At 36.4% G+C, this 21,797-nt stretch overlaps 1 protein-coding gene across 1 annotated transcript in view; it reads right to left on the bottom strand.

Annotated features, from left to right (window-relative positions):
• TMEM245 (transmembrane protein 245) overlaps window positions 1-21,797 on the bottom strand; it is a gene marked incomplete at its 5' end in the record, with an annotated part of 67,141 nt that overhangs the window by 32,163 nt on the left and 13,181 nt on the right. Inside the window, 6 exons of the mRNA XM_010182197.1 lie at window positions 3,653-3,784; window positions 6,029-6,127; window positions 6,919-7,009; window positions 9,033-9,115; window positions 10,424-10,528; window positions 16,869-16,892. Of these exons, the coding sequence (XP_010180499.1) occupies window positions 3,653-3,784; window positions 6,029-6,127; window positions 6,919-7,009; window positions 9,033-9,115; window positions 10,424-10,528; window positions 16,869-16,892 (534 nt within the window). The remainder of the gene's footprint in view (window positions 1-3,652; window positions 3,785-6,028; window positions 6,128-6,918; window positions 7,010-9,032; window positions 9,116-10,423; window positions 10,529-16,868; window positions 16,893-21,797) is intronic.

The following is a 21,797-nucleotide window of genomic DNA, read 5'->3' as shown; positions in this document are numbered from 1 at the left end:
TCCCTAAAACACTGCTTTGTAAGTAGCCTTAAGAGATCAGTCTCTAGAAGAGCTACGACGCTGTAAAGAATTCAAGAGCCCCTTATGCATCACACTTATGTGTCACCATCAGAGAAAGCATTATGATATGTGGTAACTCAGTGAAATATTTAAGAAGCTGACTCAATTTGGAATATGCAGATCAGTCATGCTAAAGGCACAGAGAGAGAAACCTAACTGAGCTGAAGCTCACTGTGTACATCTTAATGGAAGGTCTTATGTCTTCTTGTTTGGGAAATCTCTGAATGAGGTACTGGCTGCTAGTGGAATGATGAATATTCTTGTGTAAGAAGCAAAAAGATCAATTTAAGGAGACATCAGCAATGTCTCATGCACCATCAAGGGAGTTCTGAGTGATCATTCACAGATTTAGCCAGCAGTAATTGGCTTTTTCAAGGTTTCAAGCCTTCAAGAAATGGAGGAAAAGAGTATGAATGAAAAAGCAGGTAAGTGGGGAAGGAATGAGGCTTTTTTCTTTTTCAGAAATTAAAACTTAATAATCCAGCTGTGTATTGCATATTTCAGTCATCTGAAAAAAACTACCTTAGAACAGAGCGTGGAGTGAAACATTCTAGGCATAAGTGATGATCCATTCTAGTTCTTTCCCCAAACGAAGAATATGATGAAATAAACCCCACTTCAGAAACCAATCACTGGATAAACTGGTTTATAGCACAACCGCTTCTAAAGAATACTTGAAAAATCCAAAGATGAAAGGCAGCAGTGCTGCTAACACCAAAGCTTTCAGAAAAAAGCAAACTGATGATTTGTAAAACCTTACCTTCATATTCAATCTTCAGGCAATTTACATGTTTATATAGTGAATTACTTTAAAATAATTAAGGTCTGTCTACATCAAACTAGAGCTAAGTATACCTGCTATATCAACAACACGTTCTGAGGCAGGTACAGAAGTCTTCTGTGCTTTCTCTGATATTTGTAGTTAAAGAACTGAATCAATGCATATTGTTACAAATTAAGTGAATGCCAGTAATTCCCCAGCACAGCTACACCAGTGATTTAATTACATACTTTCAACTCTAATTTGAATATTTCTTCCACTATAGGAAAAACCTGAAGTGAATTACTTGCATCTCTCTCCTTTTAACATTTTTCTTACAGCAAATGCTTCTTTTCTTACTGAAGAAGATGAATACTTTCTATGGCTTCTATCAGTAGAAAGGAGCTTATCTGCTTGTAACTGCAATATGACATTGTTAAATAGCTGTATTTTCAGAGAGTCACCTGCACTATTCCAAAATATTTCATAAAGCCAAGGGGCTAGCAAGACAGTTATTCTATAGTAAACCCCGGCCTCAATCTGTGTGTAAGTATTTATTATGTGCAAGCAGTGTATCTTAGTTCATTCTTTTCCAAAGGTGGAGGAAATTTCACTATAGCTGTATATCCATACACACTTCCTTACAGTTATCTCATTGTTTTAAATAGTTTTGTTTTAAAATTTGTCAAAGTAGTTTTGGGACTGTACCATGTCTTGCTATATTCTAAAGGAATTGCAGGTTAGCACTGATTTCAAGTGTCCAAATGCAGAAACACCCTACAGTTTGAATTACAGCTAACCTATTGAACCCACCCCGCAATCCCCCTCACAATCCTGCACCATACACAATGCACTCAGTAAAAACAAACAAAAAAAAACAAAACAAAAAAACAACCCACTCAAGCCCCACAAAACACAAAAAAGCGAACAAAAACGCCCAACAAAACTCAAAGCCAAGCACAAACAAAAATCCATCCAAAAGAAAAAAAGAAAACCCCAGAAACACTCCTCAAACACATACACAAAATTTAAAATTCCCCATTCAGTATGCCATTCTAATAACATACTGTACCTCTTCAAAACACCAAGAGCAAGATCTTCATGCTCTGACAAAAACATAAATCCCAAAGACAGTAAGCTTCCACTGTGTCCTAGGGTAGGTAAGCAGCTTGCTTAGAAACACTAGACTTGAATCAGAACTATTCTTATTTTCATTGTCTCCAAGTTTTAACGGCTTAAAAAGGACAGAAATCACATTTTCATAAATTTTAACTTGAAATATCAGTGAGTAGTGTTTATGAAATGCATTGCGGATGAGCAAGCCAGCAAAGAGAAGGCTATCCAGTAAGGATGTGAAAACAGGATTTAGAGCTATATACAGTGCTGACTGGTTTACAGTCTGCCATTAAGGACATGAGCATATGGAGAAAAAGAACAGGTGTTTCCCCACAGCTGATGAGTAGTGAGTTCATGGAAATAAACAGGAAAGCAAGTCAACTGCTGGCACTTTTTTCCTGCACTTCTACACCACATTTTAGAAGTGAAGTAAAGCATAGCACACTAGCTAGACACAATTTTTCATACTAATTCATTTCAGTCTTAAATATTTATTCTCCTTATACTGCTTCTTGCATTATTCTAGCCTATTTAGATTACTGAAGCACACTTTTCATTGTGGTTTCTGCACACCGTGCAGCAATGCTGTAAATGACATGGCTAGCACCTATGCTGTAGCTTCTCCTCCTCTCCCTCTTGCCTAGATGGAAACTCCATATTGATTTTAAATGATGATGTGTTGTGCATTTTTGTAACTCTGCCTGAAATATACATAGCCAACTTTCAGAAAAGCAAATTTCACTGTTAACTGAAAAAAGGTTAACTGCAGTAAGAAGTTTCTTTCAAATTTTTCTTGACGTACATCATCTTCTACAACAGAAACTGTACCCATTTAAAGAGCAGCTGAGGGAGGATGGGAGAAGCACACATGCCCATCAGTCTAAACCAAGAAGCACCTTGAGGCAAATACTAGCTTCAATTGCATCCACAGAAATGTTATGTTGCGAGTTAGGTATAAATAATATTCTTCCAAAATGGATAAATAATAACTTGAAGATACTTCTAGTTTATGACAACAGCTCAAGTCAAAGATGAACTATATCAGGAATTGACTCGTATATTAAGCATTTCAGACTTAGCATCATTTTTTAGAGAAATGTAGTTGCTGCAGTTCGGACTGCTTTCAATGCTTTTTCTTTTTATCCTCATGAGGGGAAAGGTCCAGGGCATTAATTCAGAAACTGGCACAGTGTAAAATATTAATTTCATTCTCCACAGAACTTTCATAAAAGAAGCGAGAAATAAGCTGCTTTCAACCCAATGAATACTAATTTCAGGAAAAAAAAGAGTAAGACAAAAAAAATTATTTTGTTTTCCCAATCTCTTGGTCAATAGTTTCCTCAATTATAACACAGACAAATTGGTCCCTTTAAAAAAAAAAACCAAAACAAAAAAAAACCCCGCATAATAAAAAGCATTTAAATCCAGCTTGCATGTGACACTGGTAAACCTACAGTAACAATCTCTCTCAGGAAGATATCTGGGAAGCCAGTATTAATGAAGATGCTGAAACCAGGACGACTTCTAGATCACAACCCCTTCTGTATGTAGTATGATTATATCTTAAGTAGGCTTACAAGAACTGCTTAGGTAATTGTAAGCAACACTAACAATGTTACCCTAATTTTCCATGTACTTGAATCAATAACCTTAGCAGTAGCCTGTTATCAGTTAAAAATTAAACCAATTTGGTAATAGGGGCAAAAAAACACATACCGAAAGAAATGTTTCAATGTTATCGTGAACAAATGATGCAACATCTTGCCAGTCCAGGATATCTCCAAGCCAGCTGTTTTGACGGTTTATGTGCCATTTGTGTCCTTTGTGTCTTCCTGAATGTGTTACATTCTTAAAACGGAGATAAAAAGATGTCAAGAAAACAGACATTTGAATAACTTACAGGTATGAGAAAGCCAAAGACTAATGTTTTCTTAATGAGTAACAAATCCAGCATGCTTCTAAACACTTAGAGCTGCTTTAATTTATATCCTCAGAAATACCTGGAAGCATGCTGTACACTGGAAACATTAAATCTGACAGAAAACCATAGTTAATTATTCCATACAATTACAGCTCTGTATATAGTACCAATTCACCTCGGTTAAACATTAGCTTTACTGCTTGACTGATATAATGGTATCTATCTTGCTCTTCATGAAAGCACACAAGAAAGTGGTAATACTTTAAGTTACTGCCTACATAATTTACTGTTCGCAACATACAACCCTTCCTAGTATAACCCACAAATAAAAACACAAGCAGAAGCCAAAACAAGCTGTTTTCTCACAATTAGTGTCTACTTTCCCACTGGCTATGCTCAATCATGCAAAAGCTAAAAGCTAAACTGGAAGCACAGAGGATTTCCTCTGACTACGCAGCTTTGTAACTGCAACAGAGCAAGACAACAGGAAACGGCTATGAACACAACAGCTAGTTCTTTCAGTGGCTTCACCCTAATTATGAAGTTGCCTGTTGTCCAACTGAGTCACACCTGATCACCATGTAGCATGAGACCACGCAAGTCGCTCTGGGACTGCGACAAGTGTTTCAACAGTGCAATGCCAAAATTCCACTGGAAGCAAGAGTAAGCAAACCCAGCGACTACAACAGATCTCATCCTAATCTTCAATAGCATGAGACTGCTCAAGCTCTCAAATCTGGTGTTTATAAAAGCATCCCAATACTTCTGTTAGAATTTTCCTAAAACTTTTAACCTTACCAGCTTGCATTCAAAATGACAGTATCTTTTTTGGCATATGTGGCATGCAGTATTCCAAGTAAAGTCCCTGTACCGATTTATCTAAGAGCATTACATTCTCTGCTTATTACGATCTCTCCCTAGATGCACTGTTACACTTTATGATACACATTAGCAATGTTCTTTAACAATCCACAGCAATACAGAGATCTTTATTCTGAGCTGGCAATTTATTTAAATCAGAAGCATATGAGTAATCAAAAACCTCTCACCAATAGGCCTTCTCTATTTGTAAACTGTTTCAAGAACCTATTTGCAGTTCATCTAGTTCTATTTTCAAAGATAGATCTCACTATTAACTGGTAGAATTGGGTATAATTTGCAAGTTTTGTAACATTTTGTTAAACACTCCTACAGAGCCCTACTGAACCATACAGGGCTATGGAACATCTGACCCACAGGTTATATTACTAAAAGCAACAAGTTTATCAGTATAACTGTATGAAAAGTAGGTGCTTTTCTTGGTGAAGCATTTGACACTGAATACTCCCAAGAGCTTAAGGTCAGAAAAAACTATTGTAGATACAGCTTTAATTTCTCCTCAGTGGTCCCATATTCCTCAACATGTTCTCTCTCCACATGCTCTTCTACAACATTATCTTGTCAGAAAAAGGAACTGATTCTTTCCCCTACTATTTTGACTGCTATACTGAAACTCATACTTCTTTTAATACAGAGATCTTCTTGGAAATTTAGAGGTGCTTGAAAAATGACTGTTTAAAGAACAGTGTTAATATACTATAATTGCAGTTACTTAAATATAGGAAAGTATTTCAAGGGTATGACTTCTGGATTTTTATATTTCCATTGCACCATGGCTAATGAATTGCTTGCTTTTTCCTTTAAAAGGCAAACAGCATTGGCAGCATGAAAATTATTTAACTCTCATGACCTTTTCAAGATTCAGTGTGCAGAACCCATTATAGGAAGGCTAGTACAGTTGGCAAAAATGCACTGTAAGTAACTTAGCAAAAGGATAATTTTTCTCAAAATTTCAAATTAATAGAAGTTATACAAATGATACAGAATACTAGTTTCCTTTTCCTAACCCCCTCAAGATCACGAAAATTCAACAGAAAGCTTTAAACTATGAAATACTAAAAAAGTGAGCAAAGCATAAATTAAATGGCATACATAAAACTACACAGAACTACTTAAGTGAAGGACATAGTTCTGGCTATAGTCAAACTGTGACTGTAGAATTTTTATTATTCTGCCTTTGCTCAGCATTCCAACTTTTTGCAAACATCTTTTTCAGAAATGCGTACTTCGCATAATTACCTCAAAGCACTAAGTGACAGTTTACATAAATACCATTTAGATAAGTTACCCACCTTCACAAACCAAGAGTGATAAAGCCTGTCCCAGAGCTCTAGCACTTGCTTTTCAATCACAGCGGTGTTATTCACTTTTTCTCCTAAAATCTTATGGAGCTAAAATATACAGAAATATTTCATTATACAGGACAGAATGAAGCTGGCATCTACTGATGAACTCCAAGCTAGATGAATCATATAAGACTGTCAGTAAAGGCATGGCTCAAACCCAAATGAATAGAAAAGCTGAGTACCGGTATGGAATACACACTTCAGACAACATGGTTCACAACATGAATGTTCTGTCTGGAAAAAAAAAAAAACATTCTCCTGCACTAAGCTGAAGACTTCCTTCTGCACTGAAAAATCAATGCCATTTCTAAAATGCTCAATCCAAAATTCTTGATCATCTTTATAGTGAATCTTTCAAATAACTTGAGATGTTTGCTAGATACCAAAATGTATAAATAAGAATATTGGTGAATTCCCCTAAAGAAAATTAATTTAAATAAATTATAATTTAAAAAAAAAAATCCAATCTACCACACAGAAATTAAGTTACCGGTAGGGAAAAAAATTAGTCAGCATTGCCTATAATTGGACAGATAAAGCCAGATTAAAAAACCAAAATCACTCATCTTTATTTGAAGCATTTTCACTAGCAATCTTATTAAAAGGACAGATTTTTCAGCTTTTAAAACTAAATATTACTCTGAGCAGAAAAGACTACTGAAATCACTCCCACTCTTCCTTCAACTCACAAACTAGAGAGTGGAAAGAATAGATCTGTCGACAAAACGGTTAACCACACAGAAAAGAATCACTGACAAGAGTCTTTTTCTTTCTTTTTACTTTTATGACATACAAGAAATGAAGACATTAAAAAAGGTGGGGGAGCTCACTCTTACCTTATGCGTAATCCATTCTCGGCCATATTGGTACACATTGTTAGCTGCTGAATTAAGTGCCTTCTGAATAACCTGGGCTTCTGGGAGCCAGCTAGGTTTTTTTTTTTTTAAAGAAGGAAAACAAAGTTAACTGCTACATAATTTATCCATTTCATTATACCTGAAACATATTACAAATTAATGCTTCTGAAACAACAACAAATAGGGTTAAGAACATATAAGCTTACTAAAACTAAAACATTTCCTTCTACATATTAAGCAACAGACTTTCTCATAACCAAAGCACAATTCAATCTAGGGCACATCATTGCATTTGGAATTCTCCAAGGCTCCTGAAACCTTAAATTGGTATCTCAACTTTTTTAAAAGAGGTCTGCTCTTCAATCTGTATGCGTGCTAGTCACATCACATTCCTATAAGTTTTCCTAGCGTTCCAGCTTTCTGAAAACACTGTATGAAGCAGTCTCATCTAGCTCTGAAGATAAACTTCTGGATTATGAACTGAACGCAAATTTTTAATGTAGCGTCCCTGAAAACGCGATCAGATGAAGCAACAGGTTTGGGAACCAGTTATTTCTAAGTCCCCACTAAACTATCTGCTCATGGATTTCTTCAGGGATTCATTCCACTTTAGAGCAACAGATGCACTGATTTGCCAGCATTCTGACTCTTGTGAATACAGGGCACAAATTCTCTGCTTTGACTTTCTTTCTACATCTTGATTCAATGGCACATGTTGGAGCCCTTCCAAAACAAGAACACATTCAGGAAATAAAACTGCTGCATTAGATCACCTGACTGAAGATTAACACGGAAGCTTTTCTGTCTATAAACCCTTCAGATGTGTTGTCCATTGGAATTGCAAGATATTTCAGTCACTCGTCTCTAAATGTAATGTAAGCATCAAGCTCTGAAAGTGGGTGAAGCTTGACAGATTTGACAAAAGGTATAGTTGCTCCTAATGAATTAAAAGATAGTGGTTTGGATGCTTCAAATCTGGATAGAAACACTGGAAGTAAAAATTTTAGCTAAAATTCCACAAATTACTCAACTAGTACTCCAGTATTATCATGATGTGGGTAAGTTCCTGACAGTCAAATTTTCATTTTTATTGGTCCTACTTATTCCTATGTTACAGCAAAATGAAAAGGCCAAACAACACAAGAGATACCATAAATAAATGAACAAATAAACACATTAAGTGATTTCTGTTCTCTTGACTGTAATTACTTAAGTATTGCTAAAGTACATATTAGTATAGCATTGATTAACTATATCAGTTTAGTTGTTTTTGAAAATTTCTCTTGAATAATACAACATGCACTGTCTTTCAACCCTGTTAAGCCATCACTTTTGTTCAGGAAGTGCCCTTGAAAAAAAAAAGTCAACCATTCTTCTCCAGAAGACAACTCTTTTCTCCTGCTACGTGCCTGGACTCACCTTTACTCAATGTCTGCTTAGCTGAAGCAGAACGAAAGCAAACTGGAAAATCACCCCCCTCAAAATCACACTCCTCAGTCTTACCTATTCCCCCTCTACTGTTCATGCAATCACTTCTTTGCTCACCAAGGTGCCTTTGTTTTTCTCTATACATATTCTCTATACATAATCTCCCTATCCATCTTTCTTTCCATCCTCAAACTCTTTCCAGTTCACTTCAAAAACATTTTCTTCAACTCCTATTCCCTCAAAGGTACTCTGCAGCCTGTTCTCTACATGGAAAAAAATAATTCAGTTCTCATCTCACAACCTTCTACAGAGAGCATTCTTTGCCATTACTTTTCTTTCACAAGTAAAAGGGAAAAGAATATTGACCTCTTTATTCTCTGCACTATACAAGATCTTCTCCAAAACTGTAACCAGAGGAATTTATACAACTGTCCTTCTCCACTAAAGTCCAACCAGTCCTCAAGTGAGATACCACATTGACAGTTCTCCAGAGTAATGCACAAACACTACTGCTGCCTGAGAGTTTAGCTTTTCTATCTGGCTGCAACAGGTCACTCCCATATTCTGTTCACCTCGGAGATTTTTACAATTAAGAACTATTCATAAGAGCACCTGGAAGCTTGTTCATCCACCCTATACTATTCGCTTAACTTCAGCATTCTTACTTTGCCCACTCTGGGTGACTGGCTACTGTCTCATTGATCAAGCTGCTTGTGACTTGAATCATGTGAACGCTCTCTTGATGTACCTAAATTAAATACAGAGAGGAGAAATGTTATGTAATGCAAACTAGAACTCTTCCTACATTCAGAGAGGCTTCTTTATTTTCTTTTTTTTTTTGTTTGATTGTCTTTTGGGGGGGGTAGGGGAATGGGGGTGACCAGTTTGTACATTTAAAGAAGAATTTTTTTCAACACAGACAACCCATTCTTAAGAATGAAGTGCCAGTAACCCAAAAAAGCAGTCAGTACAATCATCATCAGTCTGTTCTGACAATTCTGGTCACACATTATGTGAGTATAATAGCAAATGGAAATTTAAATCTTATCTCATCAGTGGAAAAATTTTTAACAATACAGCAGTGCTATCAAAGGAAGTACTAAAATACAAAGCATAGTTTCAGATATACCTTTTCAAGCCATGGATCAAAGAAGTGTAAAAATTAATGAATGCTCAGCTCTAACACAACCAATCATGCTGTGAAATGCCTCACCAAAATAATTCTTCAATAAGAATGATAAAAGACATCTTTCATAAATATCTTAATGTTCCTTTTATGAATCTAAGAAAGCTTTAGCAGGAATATTTGCACAACTTTCAAAGCTTTCAACTTTAAGCACTAAACATTATATAAGCCTACATTTTGGAAAAAGGAGATTGACATCAGAATCCACTGATTTTTATTCTGTAACTGTATTTAAGTCAAACATTCAATCTCCATTTACTGTTTCAGGTATGGACACAGCTCCATTAAAAAAAAAAAAGTAAAAAAAAAGTACATGAGTGACCTCTTCTGGTGAGCAAAAAAAAAACCCAGTCACAAACCAAAAATCAATTTCAGAGAATATCTGATCAAGAATCTCAGCACATTTAAACTCAGAACAGGATTCCATGAGGTTATTACAGGCAATTACACAAACAAATTGACAAATACACCTTAAGCATTTTGCAAATGTTCCTAATGCAAGGTAAATTAAAAAAGAAAAATTTCTAAGTGGCTCTGCCATTGCCAAGAAAAGTGTAACAGGATGCAAAACAAATCAGTTTCTGTAATATATAAGCTAGTAACTGTTTTACTAGAATAAATTTTGTATTTCCAAATGACTATATATTAGTTTTGTCATATATGTAAATAAACTTATACATACAAATAAATACAAATATATAGGTTTTTTTAATATAAGAAGTCTTGGAATGTAGCAAGTTCAACTACAGAGCATTTAGCTACTAAAATTTTTAAAAAATTCTTTAAGCTACACAATTTTGCATAAATATCAGGAACTTTCATTCAGCATTTAAAATTAACTCTATGATTACATTCCTTAGCACACTGTACCTTTGCAGTAAGGAGCAGGGCTAGCAGAAGGGTTCCTATCACTAGCAAAAATATTATGAAAATGCTGATTATTTTATCTAGCATTTTCTCCAACCACACGATCATCTGTGCAGAAAAAAGAAAAAACAAATCATAGCATATAAATCAATCTTTAATGAAAGCAACGCTGTATGCTATATGACGGTATTGTTATCTTTAGTTACAATCAGAGAGCAAAATCAGGCTCTAATCAAACAGCATTTATGCCCAAGCTTGGAGACGAACAATTAACAAGCGATGTTAGCATGATTAAGGTCATGGTATGACATGTGATTTTGCAAACGACATCTACACATTACCACAAGACACAGCAAGCTCTCTGCAAAGCAAGCAATAATTTAACGTTTACTTACTAGACCTAAAGAAGCTAGCATTTCTGTCAGCTATGAACCTAGAAATTTGACTTTGTTTCTTGTCCTTCAGTAGTGTGTAAACTCACAGTATCTGCACAGGACTTGGGAGCTGTCAAGATATACTGTAAAGTACAGCCATGACTTTCTAATTTGAATAGCTAATGGCCTTCTAAACAGCAAATGAGGTCTTACTGCAAGTAACCATATTTTTATAGCTGCTCATCAGCTTCTGAACTGAAATGGGGCTGGAGGTTTCCTACATGATCGAACATCAGGCCGATTATTCAGCACTGACTATCTTTATTCACTTTCCATCTTGAAAGGATTAAAACATGCATCAGCTAAACCTACTGAATAAGGCATATATGTTGTTCTGTCGGTTTATGGAGTGGCCCATTCTACACATGCTCACAAACACATAATGATACCACTAAAGATTAAAGGAATTCTTATCATACCATTCAAAACAATAAAAATGCTCAGCCACGTGACTACGGAGAGAGTTCTAAAATACTGCAAGCTGAGCTTTGTCTCATTCACAAATTGAATGTTTATATAAAAAGCTGAGAAAGCCCACTAAAGTATGACCAAATAAATTTTTCTAGCTTCTATGGTTCAAATACCAAGGCTATTTCTACTCCATGTGGCATTACTGCAGGAAAAAGCAGCAGAACAAGTACAGCTGTAAAATTTGTGTTTAAGAGAACTGAGGTCAAAGCCAATGTGCAGTAGATGAAAGTATTTCCACATAAGCACAAGTCATACATTCAGTGATTACGCTGGTAACTTTATAACTAGAGATCTTACAAAACTACCGGTACGCTTGCCCATGGCTTACATTAGTTCTTTCTTCGTAATTTACCCTATCCCCACACATAAAATAGGCCTTGGAACAACTAACTTCTGCAGACTGCTGTGTGATGACTGAATTGGTTAACACTGAAGTTAAATCTCCTATTTGAAAAAAAAGAAAGGATTTTTTTTTTTTACCTCATCCTGTAGCATCTGAGCAGGTAATGTACATCAAGCAATTCTTTCTAAACTTCTAATTCTTTTACAACTAGCTCCTTGTTTGATCTAAATTCACATAAGGATTATATTCAGCATATTAGAACTGTTGTTCAAAATGATGAAGAAAACTGGAAGAAAGCAAAATCCTTTTAAAATAAACAAGTATTCAGCCAGCAGTTTTTGGTAACAAAATCTGCACTATATTATGACCTGCAGAAAGGAATTCAGAGAACCTGAAAGAATCTGCAAAATCTTTTGTCTCAGATATTTTTAGTATTTTTCAGCATTACTGAATTCAGATATCAGAAATGCCTTGCAGTGCTAGAGGGACGGTACCTGCCTGCAGCAGTACTGCAGCTTTCTAACCAACTAAGAGTAGCCTCTACATGGGGCTGTCACCTCTCTGGAAAAGATACTGAAAACAGAATTTGCTGTGCCTCTCCAAGCCTCAAATACACCTAAGGAATATGCAAGGGAAGCAATGAATAAAATCCCTTGTTTTAAAGGTCAGAAATCAAAAATATCACTGAAAAACATTGGGTTGGCCAGGGTATAGAAGTTTTACAGCATAGACTTCAAAATAAGGCTAGTAAAAGTTAAACCTGCCCTTGTTACTTAGTTAACAGACTTCAAACTAATTGCTATTTACTTTCTAAGTTAGATATAAAAGAAATCTGCTAGCTTGTCTCACATATAGCACCTTAATCAGACTCACTAAATCCAATAAATCAGAGAGACTGTCAGAGATTTTGTGAGAGTGGTATCCAATAGATGAAATCTCAGTGCCGCTGAAGCTGGATGCTTTCAGTGTTTCACCATGGCAGCAACTACTGGAAGATCCAGCTCCAAAAGATCATGACGAGGACTTTCTCTGAACTGGAACATGGCCCAGAGGCGATCTTTTCTTGATGCTCCTCATTATGGGTTGAAGTATGCCTACACTGTCACTGAGGTGTGGCTGCAGCACATGTAAAGCCTAAATTACCTTTAATCTCATTAACAAAGTAGTGGCAGCACTGATGTTGTACCAGCCCCAGCCATCCAATCTCACCTTGTGTTTATTTACTTGGGCCAGCAGTCCAAGCAAGCTAGATGAAAGCCAACTCTCATATGCCTAAAGGAACTGCAATTCCATCTCTCACCACAGTCCTAAAGAGATCCAAATTATACAACTGGTACAGGCAAATCACAAGAGAAGGCTGAACTGAGTATTGTAGAAGTAAAAGCAGATGTACAACATTCATTTAGGTCCATATTTACTCCCTCTCCTTTACTTTGCTTGCTATTAAACCTCCCTTCCTTCCTCTACATTTACCCACAATATTTCCTTAGGAAGAACTCACCTTTGCACACTCATGCTAAATAATGCATAGGTGCTGTGTTACTGCAGGCAAGCTAGACTGGTAAATCCCTGTGTGCTTGTACTTACCACTGAATCAGGTCCAGACTTTGCTCTTACCCCAACCCTGTCAGACCCCCTGTCTTTACATCCTTCCTGAAAACCATGGGCATGCACACAAGGACAAACATACACTGACTAAACACTAGTCATTAGCCAAAGATCCTCAAGTTTTAAATTCAGTTCCAAGCTTCTAATCTAAAGGTTAGTCAACTGCAGGAGGCTGATGCTGCCACAACACTCAAAATTACGCAAAGGTAAAGGAAAGCCAGGCTCCTAAGCTACAGAAGGTCACACTGGTAAAATCAAACTGAAATGTTGATGATTTGTGATAGACTGTCCACAAAAAACTAATCTGAATTGTCACAGTTTTGAAAGGAAATATATCAACTTTAAAAATGCTTTTAAAATTTAGCTCACTGTAGAAAAAAAGGTTTTAAGATGAGTTGCATTCTGCTAAAATGTTTCACAATAATTTGCAAGTTCTCCCTGCTGAAAGCTCTTGGGCGATGATACAAACACCGAGCTATAATAGAACTACAACTCATACTTAACAACCAGGAACCTTACTATCTAGACATGTTCTCCATGCTATGCAGTAAGGTACATCATTTAGGAATTCGTATTTTCTTATGTTTCCCACTGCATAGCCATCAGAACACTAGTTTTTCTAATATGTTTTATCTACTGTATTACCCACACAGTGAAGCACACCCAGAGATCTACTTCATTTTCAATTCAATCCACATGAGGTTACCAAAAAAGACTTTTTTTTCTTTTTCCTTTAAACAGCTTCACTATCTACCAGGGTTTTTTTCAAGACATTTCCTAGACTCATCGCTGACATTTCCCCTCTAGTTCAGTGAATGTGTGAGGATTTCATGTTATTAATATCATCTGACAAGAATAAGAGGAAACCTGTACCAGGACACATCTCAGAGTTACACAGAAATGAGTCAGATGAGTAGTTAAGTCAGAAGAGATAGAGAACAGTTTACATGAGGTCTCAAGTCTACTCATACCAGCATCTCTCCAACAACAACAGCAGAATTCAGCAATTCTCTCTGAAAGACTCCTGCCATAGACTATGTTATAAAGAACAAAGCATGCCAGCTCAACTGAACCTATTCTGTATTTTGAGCTATATATACTGTGTTAAGCTGTATAATTATGTATTATTGTCTGGGAGGGTGGGGAAAAGTTTCAAGCAGCTCTTTGAAAAAGAAGAAAAAAAAGATAAGGTTTATCACATAGCCGTAATCAGCCATAATTTCAAAGTTTGCTGTCTCTAAGTGATGTATTTTCAGATTTTTTGGTGGATTATCAGAAAACTATCTTGGTGTTCTCACAACTACTTCCCTTCAAAGACAAGCAAAAAGGAGAAAGGTGCAAAGGAAGCAGCCTTTTAACTGCATCCAGTGCTCTGTATCACAAATCTCCTTTCTTTGCCTCTGGTAGAACATGAGGAGATTTTAAAATGTAATTATTAAAAGAAAATAACCCAACAAAACAAACCTGCAAGAACCTGATGCAGATTGAACAGTATTTTTTTGTCTTTTTTTTTTTTTTCTTCCCCCCTCCATCTTGGTAACATTATTATTTTACTTGCTTATGCACAGCAGTCAGCACTGCATGTAACACTACAGGACTTTCAGGATTTCTTCCTATGAAACTGTAAAGTAAAATGTTAGTTTTAAAAATAGCACCTAAGATCTAAAAAAAAGAAAAAAAAATCAAATTCTTAAGAAACCATCTCTACAGGAATTAGCCCAACAATTCAAATCTCTAAACTAAAATTAAAATATTTTACAGTTCAAAGCAATTACAGTGAAATTATTTTTGCAATGTATCAAAATTAAGGAAGAAATTGATCTATGTACATGAATTTTCAAATAAGCACAACAAAAACATAAAAGCCATAAAAAACATAGTTGAGACTCAACTTCCACCTGCGGCTCACTGAACTCAGCTCTTCACCTAAGCTATGCTAACAAACCAATACCTAGTAAAAAACCTTTATGAAGGGTTATAGTTGCACATATTTACTAATTGTAAGGCACTCAAATAACACAAACATTTCAATGTCAGGAAATAAAAATGTAATTTTAAAACAACCAAACTATATTCAAGGGCCAAAAAACATTCAAAATTTCCCCTCTTAGTGGACAATTACAACTGAATCTTAAAGCAAGCAACTCTACCCTCTTGTTCAGAAGCACAGAAAACTCCCCAACATGTAATACTGAGTTCACTGATAAAATACTGATGATCAGACTTTCTAAATTCATGATAGCTGCTCAGTCTAGACACTACATGCAGCACTATTCCCCATCTACCACCCACAGCAGATACCAGCTGTGCAGCCCCACATCACTGTTTACAAGAACCTTCTAGAGAGTTGTGCCAGTGCCCCCATGGCCTTTGTGCTCTACTCTGTTCTGCTTGTTTTCAACAGCATTCAAAATGACAGCATTTCAGGTGTCTGTCACGACATTCAAGGCAGACCCATGGTTTCTACTGTGATAGCTTCTGAATGGAAAGGATGGGCTGCTGCTTATAAAAACATAGTAACTCTCCCAACTAATACTGCAGTGGTAAATGAGAATAAAGGTTGCTGCTGAAAGTATAACCCATTTTTACATATGTTTTTTTATTTTTCCTCTTTCACTTAATTACTAAGTTTTCATACATGTTATCACCTACTAGATTTCCACCTTTGAAACTCTGAGGTCCTGCAATTGTCCACATGCTACAGGCATCCCTTTCCAGCTTTGTGCTACCCTGAAGCAATGACACTGCCCAAGTCCCAGAGAGACACTGGAACACCGAGTTGTCCAGATTTCAGTCATGCATGAGGCCAAACATGGGCTGAACCAGTTTTAACTTCCCTTAGGATGGCAGTTCCCCAGAGAACAATAGTTAACCCTAGCTAAGATGAACCATGGGAACTGAGGGGTACATTTCTTATAAAACACACATCACACTTCTAAAAACCACACAAAAGAAAAAATATTTCAGCTATACCAACTGCTTTAATTCTTTTTTTACTTATCTTTTTTTAACTAGCCCTCACTTTCCTTCAGACTGTCATTAGATTCAGCAGTTCTGGGACCACAAGTACTCTCATTTCACTCCTGCTACACTGAACACCACTGAGTCTACAGGCCAGTCTGATACTTCAAAAGTAAACGATTAACAGCACTGACTGAAGCCAGTCAATGCATTAGTTGCAAGCACTTACATTCTTAGCTTTGTAACTGTGCTTCACCCACATCACTCATGTTAACTCAGTTAACTCTCCAGCCTGGGAGAGAACTGGTTTTGTTCTGCGTACAAGTGGGGACCAGGTGGAGATCCAACTGTTCTTAAAAGAAAGTGCCACTAAATCAAACTACTGCTTGAAAGGCTAATGCAGCACTGTTATACAAACCATTTAACTATGTGCATTCATTTTAGTAGAAGACAAAGATCAGGTAGAATTATATGACCTTCAGTAGCTTATATCAAGAGCTGGAAGAGACATACTTGGGAGAGAAAACTAAGAAGCAAGGCATGTTAAGGAGTGTTCATGCTGCAAAAAAAACAAAACTCCCCAAAACCACAGAATCCATTAGTTGGAATCAACATTTTTCTGTTTATTTACCTTCTTATTAAGCCAGTGCCACAGCTTGTCAGTGGCAGGGGGAAATGGAAGAAAAGGGGAAAAAAGACAAGAACACAGTGGAAAATTATTGAAAAATGCAGTAATAGAGAGGGGAAAAAAAAGCAATGAGAGGCAGGCAAAGTCATCCAAAGAATGAAAATGACATTGTTCCAGACACAAAGGTAAACTGCAATAGGAAAAGAAGACCACATCAATTTCTAATGCAGGAACTCAGATTGTACTATTAACATGCACTTTCTGAAACAAAGAGGGATATAACAAATAAGAACAACTTTATGATATTAACTGTAACAGAGAGCTAACATTTCAGATTTCAGAGCAGGACTTGTGAAAGTACTCCGAGAAGGGTACTTTACTGAAACATCAAAACTTGACATACTTGTTTATTGCATTAATACTTCCATTCAGGCAGTTTCCTACATATTTCCAAACATTCCTATATGTCAACTACTGTTAAACAAATTTTATACGTTTTTTTCAGCACCACATTCATATTACAACACTCACATTCAACGGTACATCATCAAATACGTGATTAAATCAGAAAGACACTGAACAGCAAATTGCAGATCAAATAAATGTATGGATTTCATATAATTTTATTGGTTGTGCAGAAGGTTCTTTGCACTGCTCAACAGTCAATTTCTCTTTTTGTACTCCAGTTATTTTTCCTTATTCATTCTCACCCATACTGCTCAAGTGCGCCCACTTTAGGACTTAGTTCACGTAGGACTATACTCTTAATTCTAGCCACTAGTAATCGGTGAGTAGCATAATCACAACAGTGAAAAGCTTTAAAGTTATTATTTATCTGTGTTGGAGGTTAAGATCAAGTAAGAGAACTTTGTTTCTCCCTGAAAACAAGATCATTGAACACTCAAACCTAGCGTTTTCACCAGTTGCCAGAAATTATATCAGCTCCCAATGAAAACAAAATGTCAGAACATTTCAAAATAAGAAAAAAATCTCAGAATGTTAATTAGAAGCAAGAAGCAGACTTGCAAAGAAACATGAACATCAGTAAACAAGAAAATAAAATATGTCACAAAGCACCCACACTTTTACTAGCTTTTACTACTCGTGGAAATATCCACAGTAATGGAAAGCAATGACAGAGCCTCAAAAGCCTCAAATTGACACTGTAAAATTTGTTTCTATTTCACTTCTTCACCTACGGAATAATTTATCAGTGAAAAAGGGAAAGCTGTTTACCAATTCAGCAACATACTTTTGCCTTTAACTTTACTTCTGCATATTAAAATCCACTATACATTAGGTTCATTTTGGAAAAAACACTGATCTCATGGCTGTATTTCTCCACAACTCCAACAAAGCTAGAGTTCTATTGTTAGTCTGAGATTTCAGCAGATTGTGAAAGGAAGTCTTTTGTATTTTTCTATAATCTCAACCTCCTGGAATTGGATGATAAATAACTGAAAAATAACATTACATGTCAAAAATAACAGTAATTTAAAAATTAATGTTTAAGACAATATCTGGGAGGCTCTGCCTATTCTCTTATCAATACTGATGTTGAAGTAGTTCTACAAATATAGTCAATTTACATTTAAAAATAGGCTACAGCTTAATTTTAATCTTCAAGTAATCCAAAATTAATAAGACTACAGCCACTTTTCCAGTATTTTATTGGAAAGCTATTTATGTAAGATCTTACATACCTATGAAGTCTTTCCTAGAATAACATATGCACTGGTAGAGACTGCCCATTTTCTGTGTTTTAACTATGTGCTAAACTTGGTACCAGAAGAACCAAGCCTTAGCTTTACCCAAAGTCCGAACAAGTCCTCCATATATAAAATTCTAGTATGCTATACCTAGAAAAAGCATATAATAACTACATGGTTCACCAAAGTCTACCGGAAAGCATGCTTGCAAAAATGTAGCACATTCTAATTACTAAGTCTAGCACATGCAGTTGAGCAACCGCCTATGCTGAAGTGTTGCAAAGTCTAATCAAAATTAAACTACAGTAACCACGTTAAAACAGAAGTTTTCTTCTTAAAAAATAAAATTATGAGTAAAATATATTATTAGTTCTTAACTGTTGATAAGAACATGCATTATACCATATCTATTAAGATGTCAGATGACTTGATGGATGACAACAGAAACCTCCCTACTCTTTTCTCCAGGCAGTCTCTCATATGTGAGCTGCTGCATCTGCTGGCTCCATGGGGCAAATGCACAACCAGGGACTAAAGAATACAGTAAGGACATTCAATTTCCATAGTCCATATTTATAATCACAGAATCATTAATGTTGGACGAGACCTCTAAGATCATCAAGTCCAACCATCAACCTAACACCGCCATGCTCACTAAACCATGTCCTGAAGTGCCACATCCACACGCTTCTTGAACTCCTCCAGAGATGGTGACTCCACCACTTCCCTGGGCAGCCTGTTCCAGTGCTTGACCACTCTTTCAGTAAAGAATTTTTTCCTAATATCCAATCCAAACCTGCCCTGGCACAACTTGAGGCCAATTCCTCTCATGCTATTGCTAGTTACTTTGAGAAGAGACCAACAATCACCTCACTGCAACCTCCTTTCAGGTAGTTGTAAAGAGCAATAAGGTCTCCCCTCAGCCTCCTCTTCTCCAGACTAAACCACCCCAGTTCCCTCAGCTGCTCCTCATAAGACTTGTTCTCCAGACCCTTCACCAGCTTCATCACTCTTCTCTGGCATGCTTTAAAACAGGCCTGCACATCCAGGCACAGCTTGGATGAATATGTATAAAGAAAATGAAAAGCAATGACCTACTTTCTTTCCTCTTGATCAGAACTTCACTTCAAATTTGTCTGTGTTTCCAAGATAACCAGAGGTTGATGAGCAGTGGGAAAGAATAAGTTCTTTTCTTACTGCTTTTATTTAAGAAACAGACATAATCAGTAAAGCTCAAAGATTTGCATGCATGAGCAGTACTCTCCCATGATTTTTCAAAATGAGTTATTTTCCAGACCATTTACTAGCCTTCTAAACTTCACCTGGGAGAAAAAAACATGCCACTCTAAGATGTCTTCCTTATCTTCGCTACCTTTTACTCAAAACTGGAACTATTTCCTAACCAGGCATACCACTTTAGAGAGACCAAGTAGTACCACTAGGTGTTTGTGTGAAACAGACCTTTTCAATGGCTTCTTGTACTTTGCTAAGAGCACTAATACATTCCGATGCTGAGATTCAGCCTCCAAGTAACTCAGTATACCAAATAAAAAAAAAAAACCCAACACAGACAAAAAAAAATCACTAAGCAGCTTCAGCTCCAAGGAAAAGAAAATACAAATAAAATATTAAAAAAATAAACATCTAATTGCAAAGGAAATCATCATTCAATTTTGGTTTCTCACACCCACATAAAAGGTAAGCTGTAACAATTTACACCATGGATTTCTACTTTGTATTTGTCTATTCTCACTTCTTCTTCAACAGTGCCTACTGAAGCCAAAGTGTTTGGTAATCCAACTTAAATACAGGTCAGCCATCCTTTCTAAAAAAACTTTCAAGGATGTAATTTTCATTCCTCTCCTTTCCCTATCCCCACAAAAATCATGAATTCCAACATCTTATGGCAGTGCTTCCCAAATTTTCAGAGATAAGATGCATCCACAATCCTACAATGCACAGAATAAGCATATCCAGTAGAACTTGAAATATATGAAAAGCGTTAGTGTGATAAGCATTGGAAGACCACCCATGATAAAGCCAGGTGAACTGTAACCAGACTAGGCACAAATGAGGACAACAGCATCATGCAGAGTATCTAGTGTCCTTGTAACAGCGAGAAGAGTTTGCTTTAATACACGCAACACAGACTCAGTAAGAATATGAATGTCATCTCAAAAATGAGAGGGGAAAGGGGAGATAAGAGAAATGAGTTGTGTCAACACCGTTCTTTTGCTTAGACAAGAACAACATGAATATAAACTGACCTTAAATACATTTAAGCTGAAGAGCAGGAAGTTCTGCTGCACATTACGACAAAAGCCCTACCTTCTTTAAGGAGAAAAGACTTAATAGAATTAGGAAGGATACTGTATTACACAGTTATGCAATACACGGATACTAAACTTGAGAACTCATGAAATACAGTAAATACAATATCATGTCTAGAAAGTTGTCATCTTACAAAACAAAAACTTCTAATGAAAAGCTTTGTATAATGTAAGCTTTTATCCTAACGTGTTAATACCTTCCACTCTTTTGGAAATTCCCTTTATCTTGTTCATAGCTGTATTCTGAAAGGCTTTTCCGTTTTTAAAGTCTTCCTCAATGAACTCTGAAATTGTTACTTATTTCCTTCAGCCATTTTAATGCTTTTGTTGACCTTCTGACATCCATTTTTCCATCAGACCTCAGCTTAAGCTCTTCCTGTAGGAATTCAGAGCTACAAGCTGCAGACAGATCTGCTGAGGTACAGATGCTCTGATGAATGTACTTACAGGGTTCGGCTCTTCAGCTATAGAAGCTCTGAGGTAACTTTTTTTCTAAAGCAGGGAATACTTCCAATATCAGTTACAGGAAGCACATTCTTACACATTGGCCTAGCTGTTACAAACAAAATAATCTCTCAGATTAAGTCAAAAATTTACAATTCTGAAAGGAGGAGCCTTCATAAAATTTATGAAGCTTTCCCAACTCTGCAATTTGCAATGCAAATGGGGGTGCATTTTGAGTGGGGGAAAAGGGAAGGTAGCACAGAAGCCTTATTCTATAGTACTGCCCAAATACCTTATCCCACATATTTCTTCTCTCACAGAGGGAAGCCTCCCTTCTGTACCACCATGCCACTGTGTTCAACCACTATACTTCACACAGTGTAAATAAATGTCCTTGAACTAACTCAGACCCTACTTACAGAATAAAATGGTTTGCTTTTTAAATTAAG

Source organism: Mesitornis unicolor, unplaced genomic scaffold (assembly GCF_000695765.1).
Source record: "Mesitornis unicolor isolate BGI_N332 unplaced genomic scaffold, ASM69576v1 scaffold43723, whole genome shotgun sequence".
In the NCBI taxonomy this organism is placed as follows: Eukaryota; Metazoa; Chordata; class Aves; order Mesitornithiformes; family Mesitornithidae; genus Mesitornis; species Mesitornis unicolor.
The sequence above is the reverse complement of the archived record's forward strand: the minus strand, read 5'-3'. Positions and strand labels throughout refer to the sequence as shown.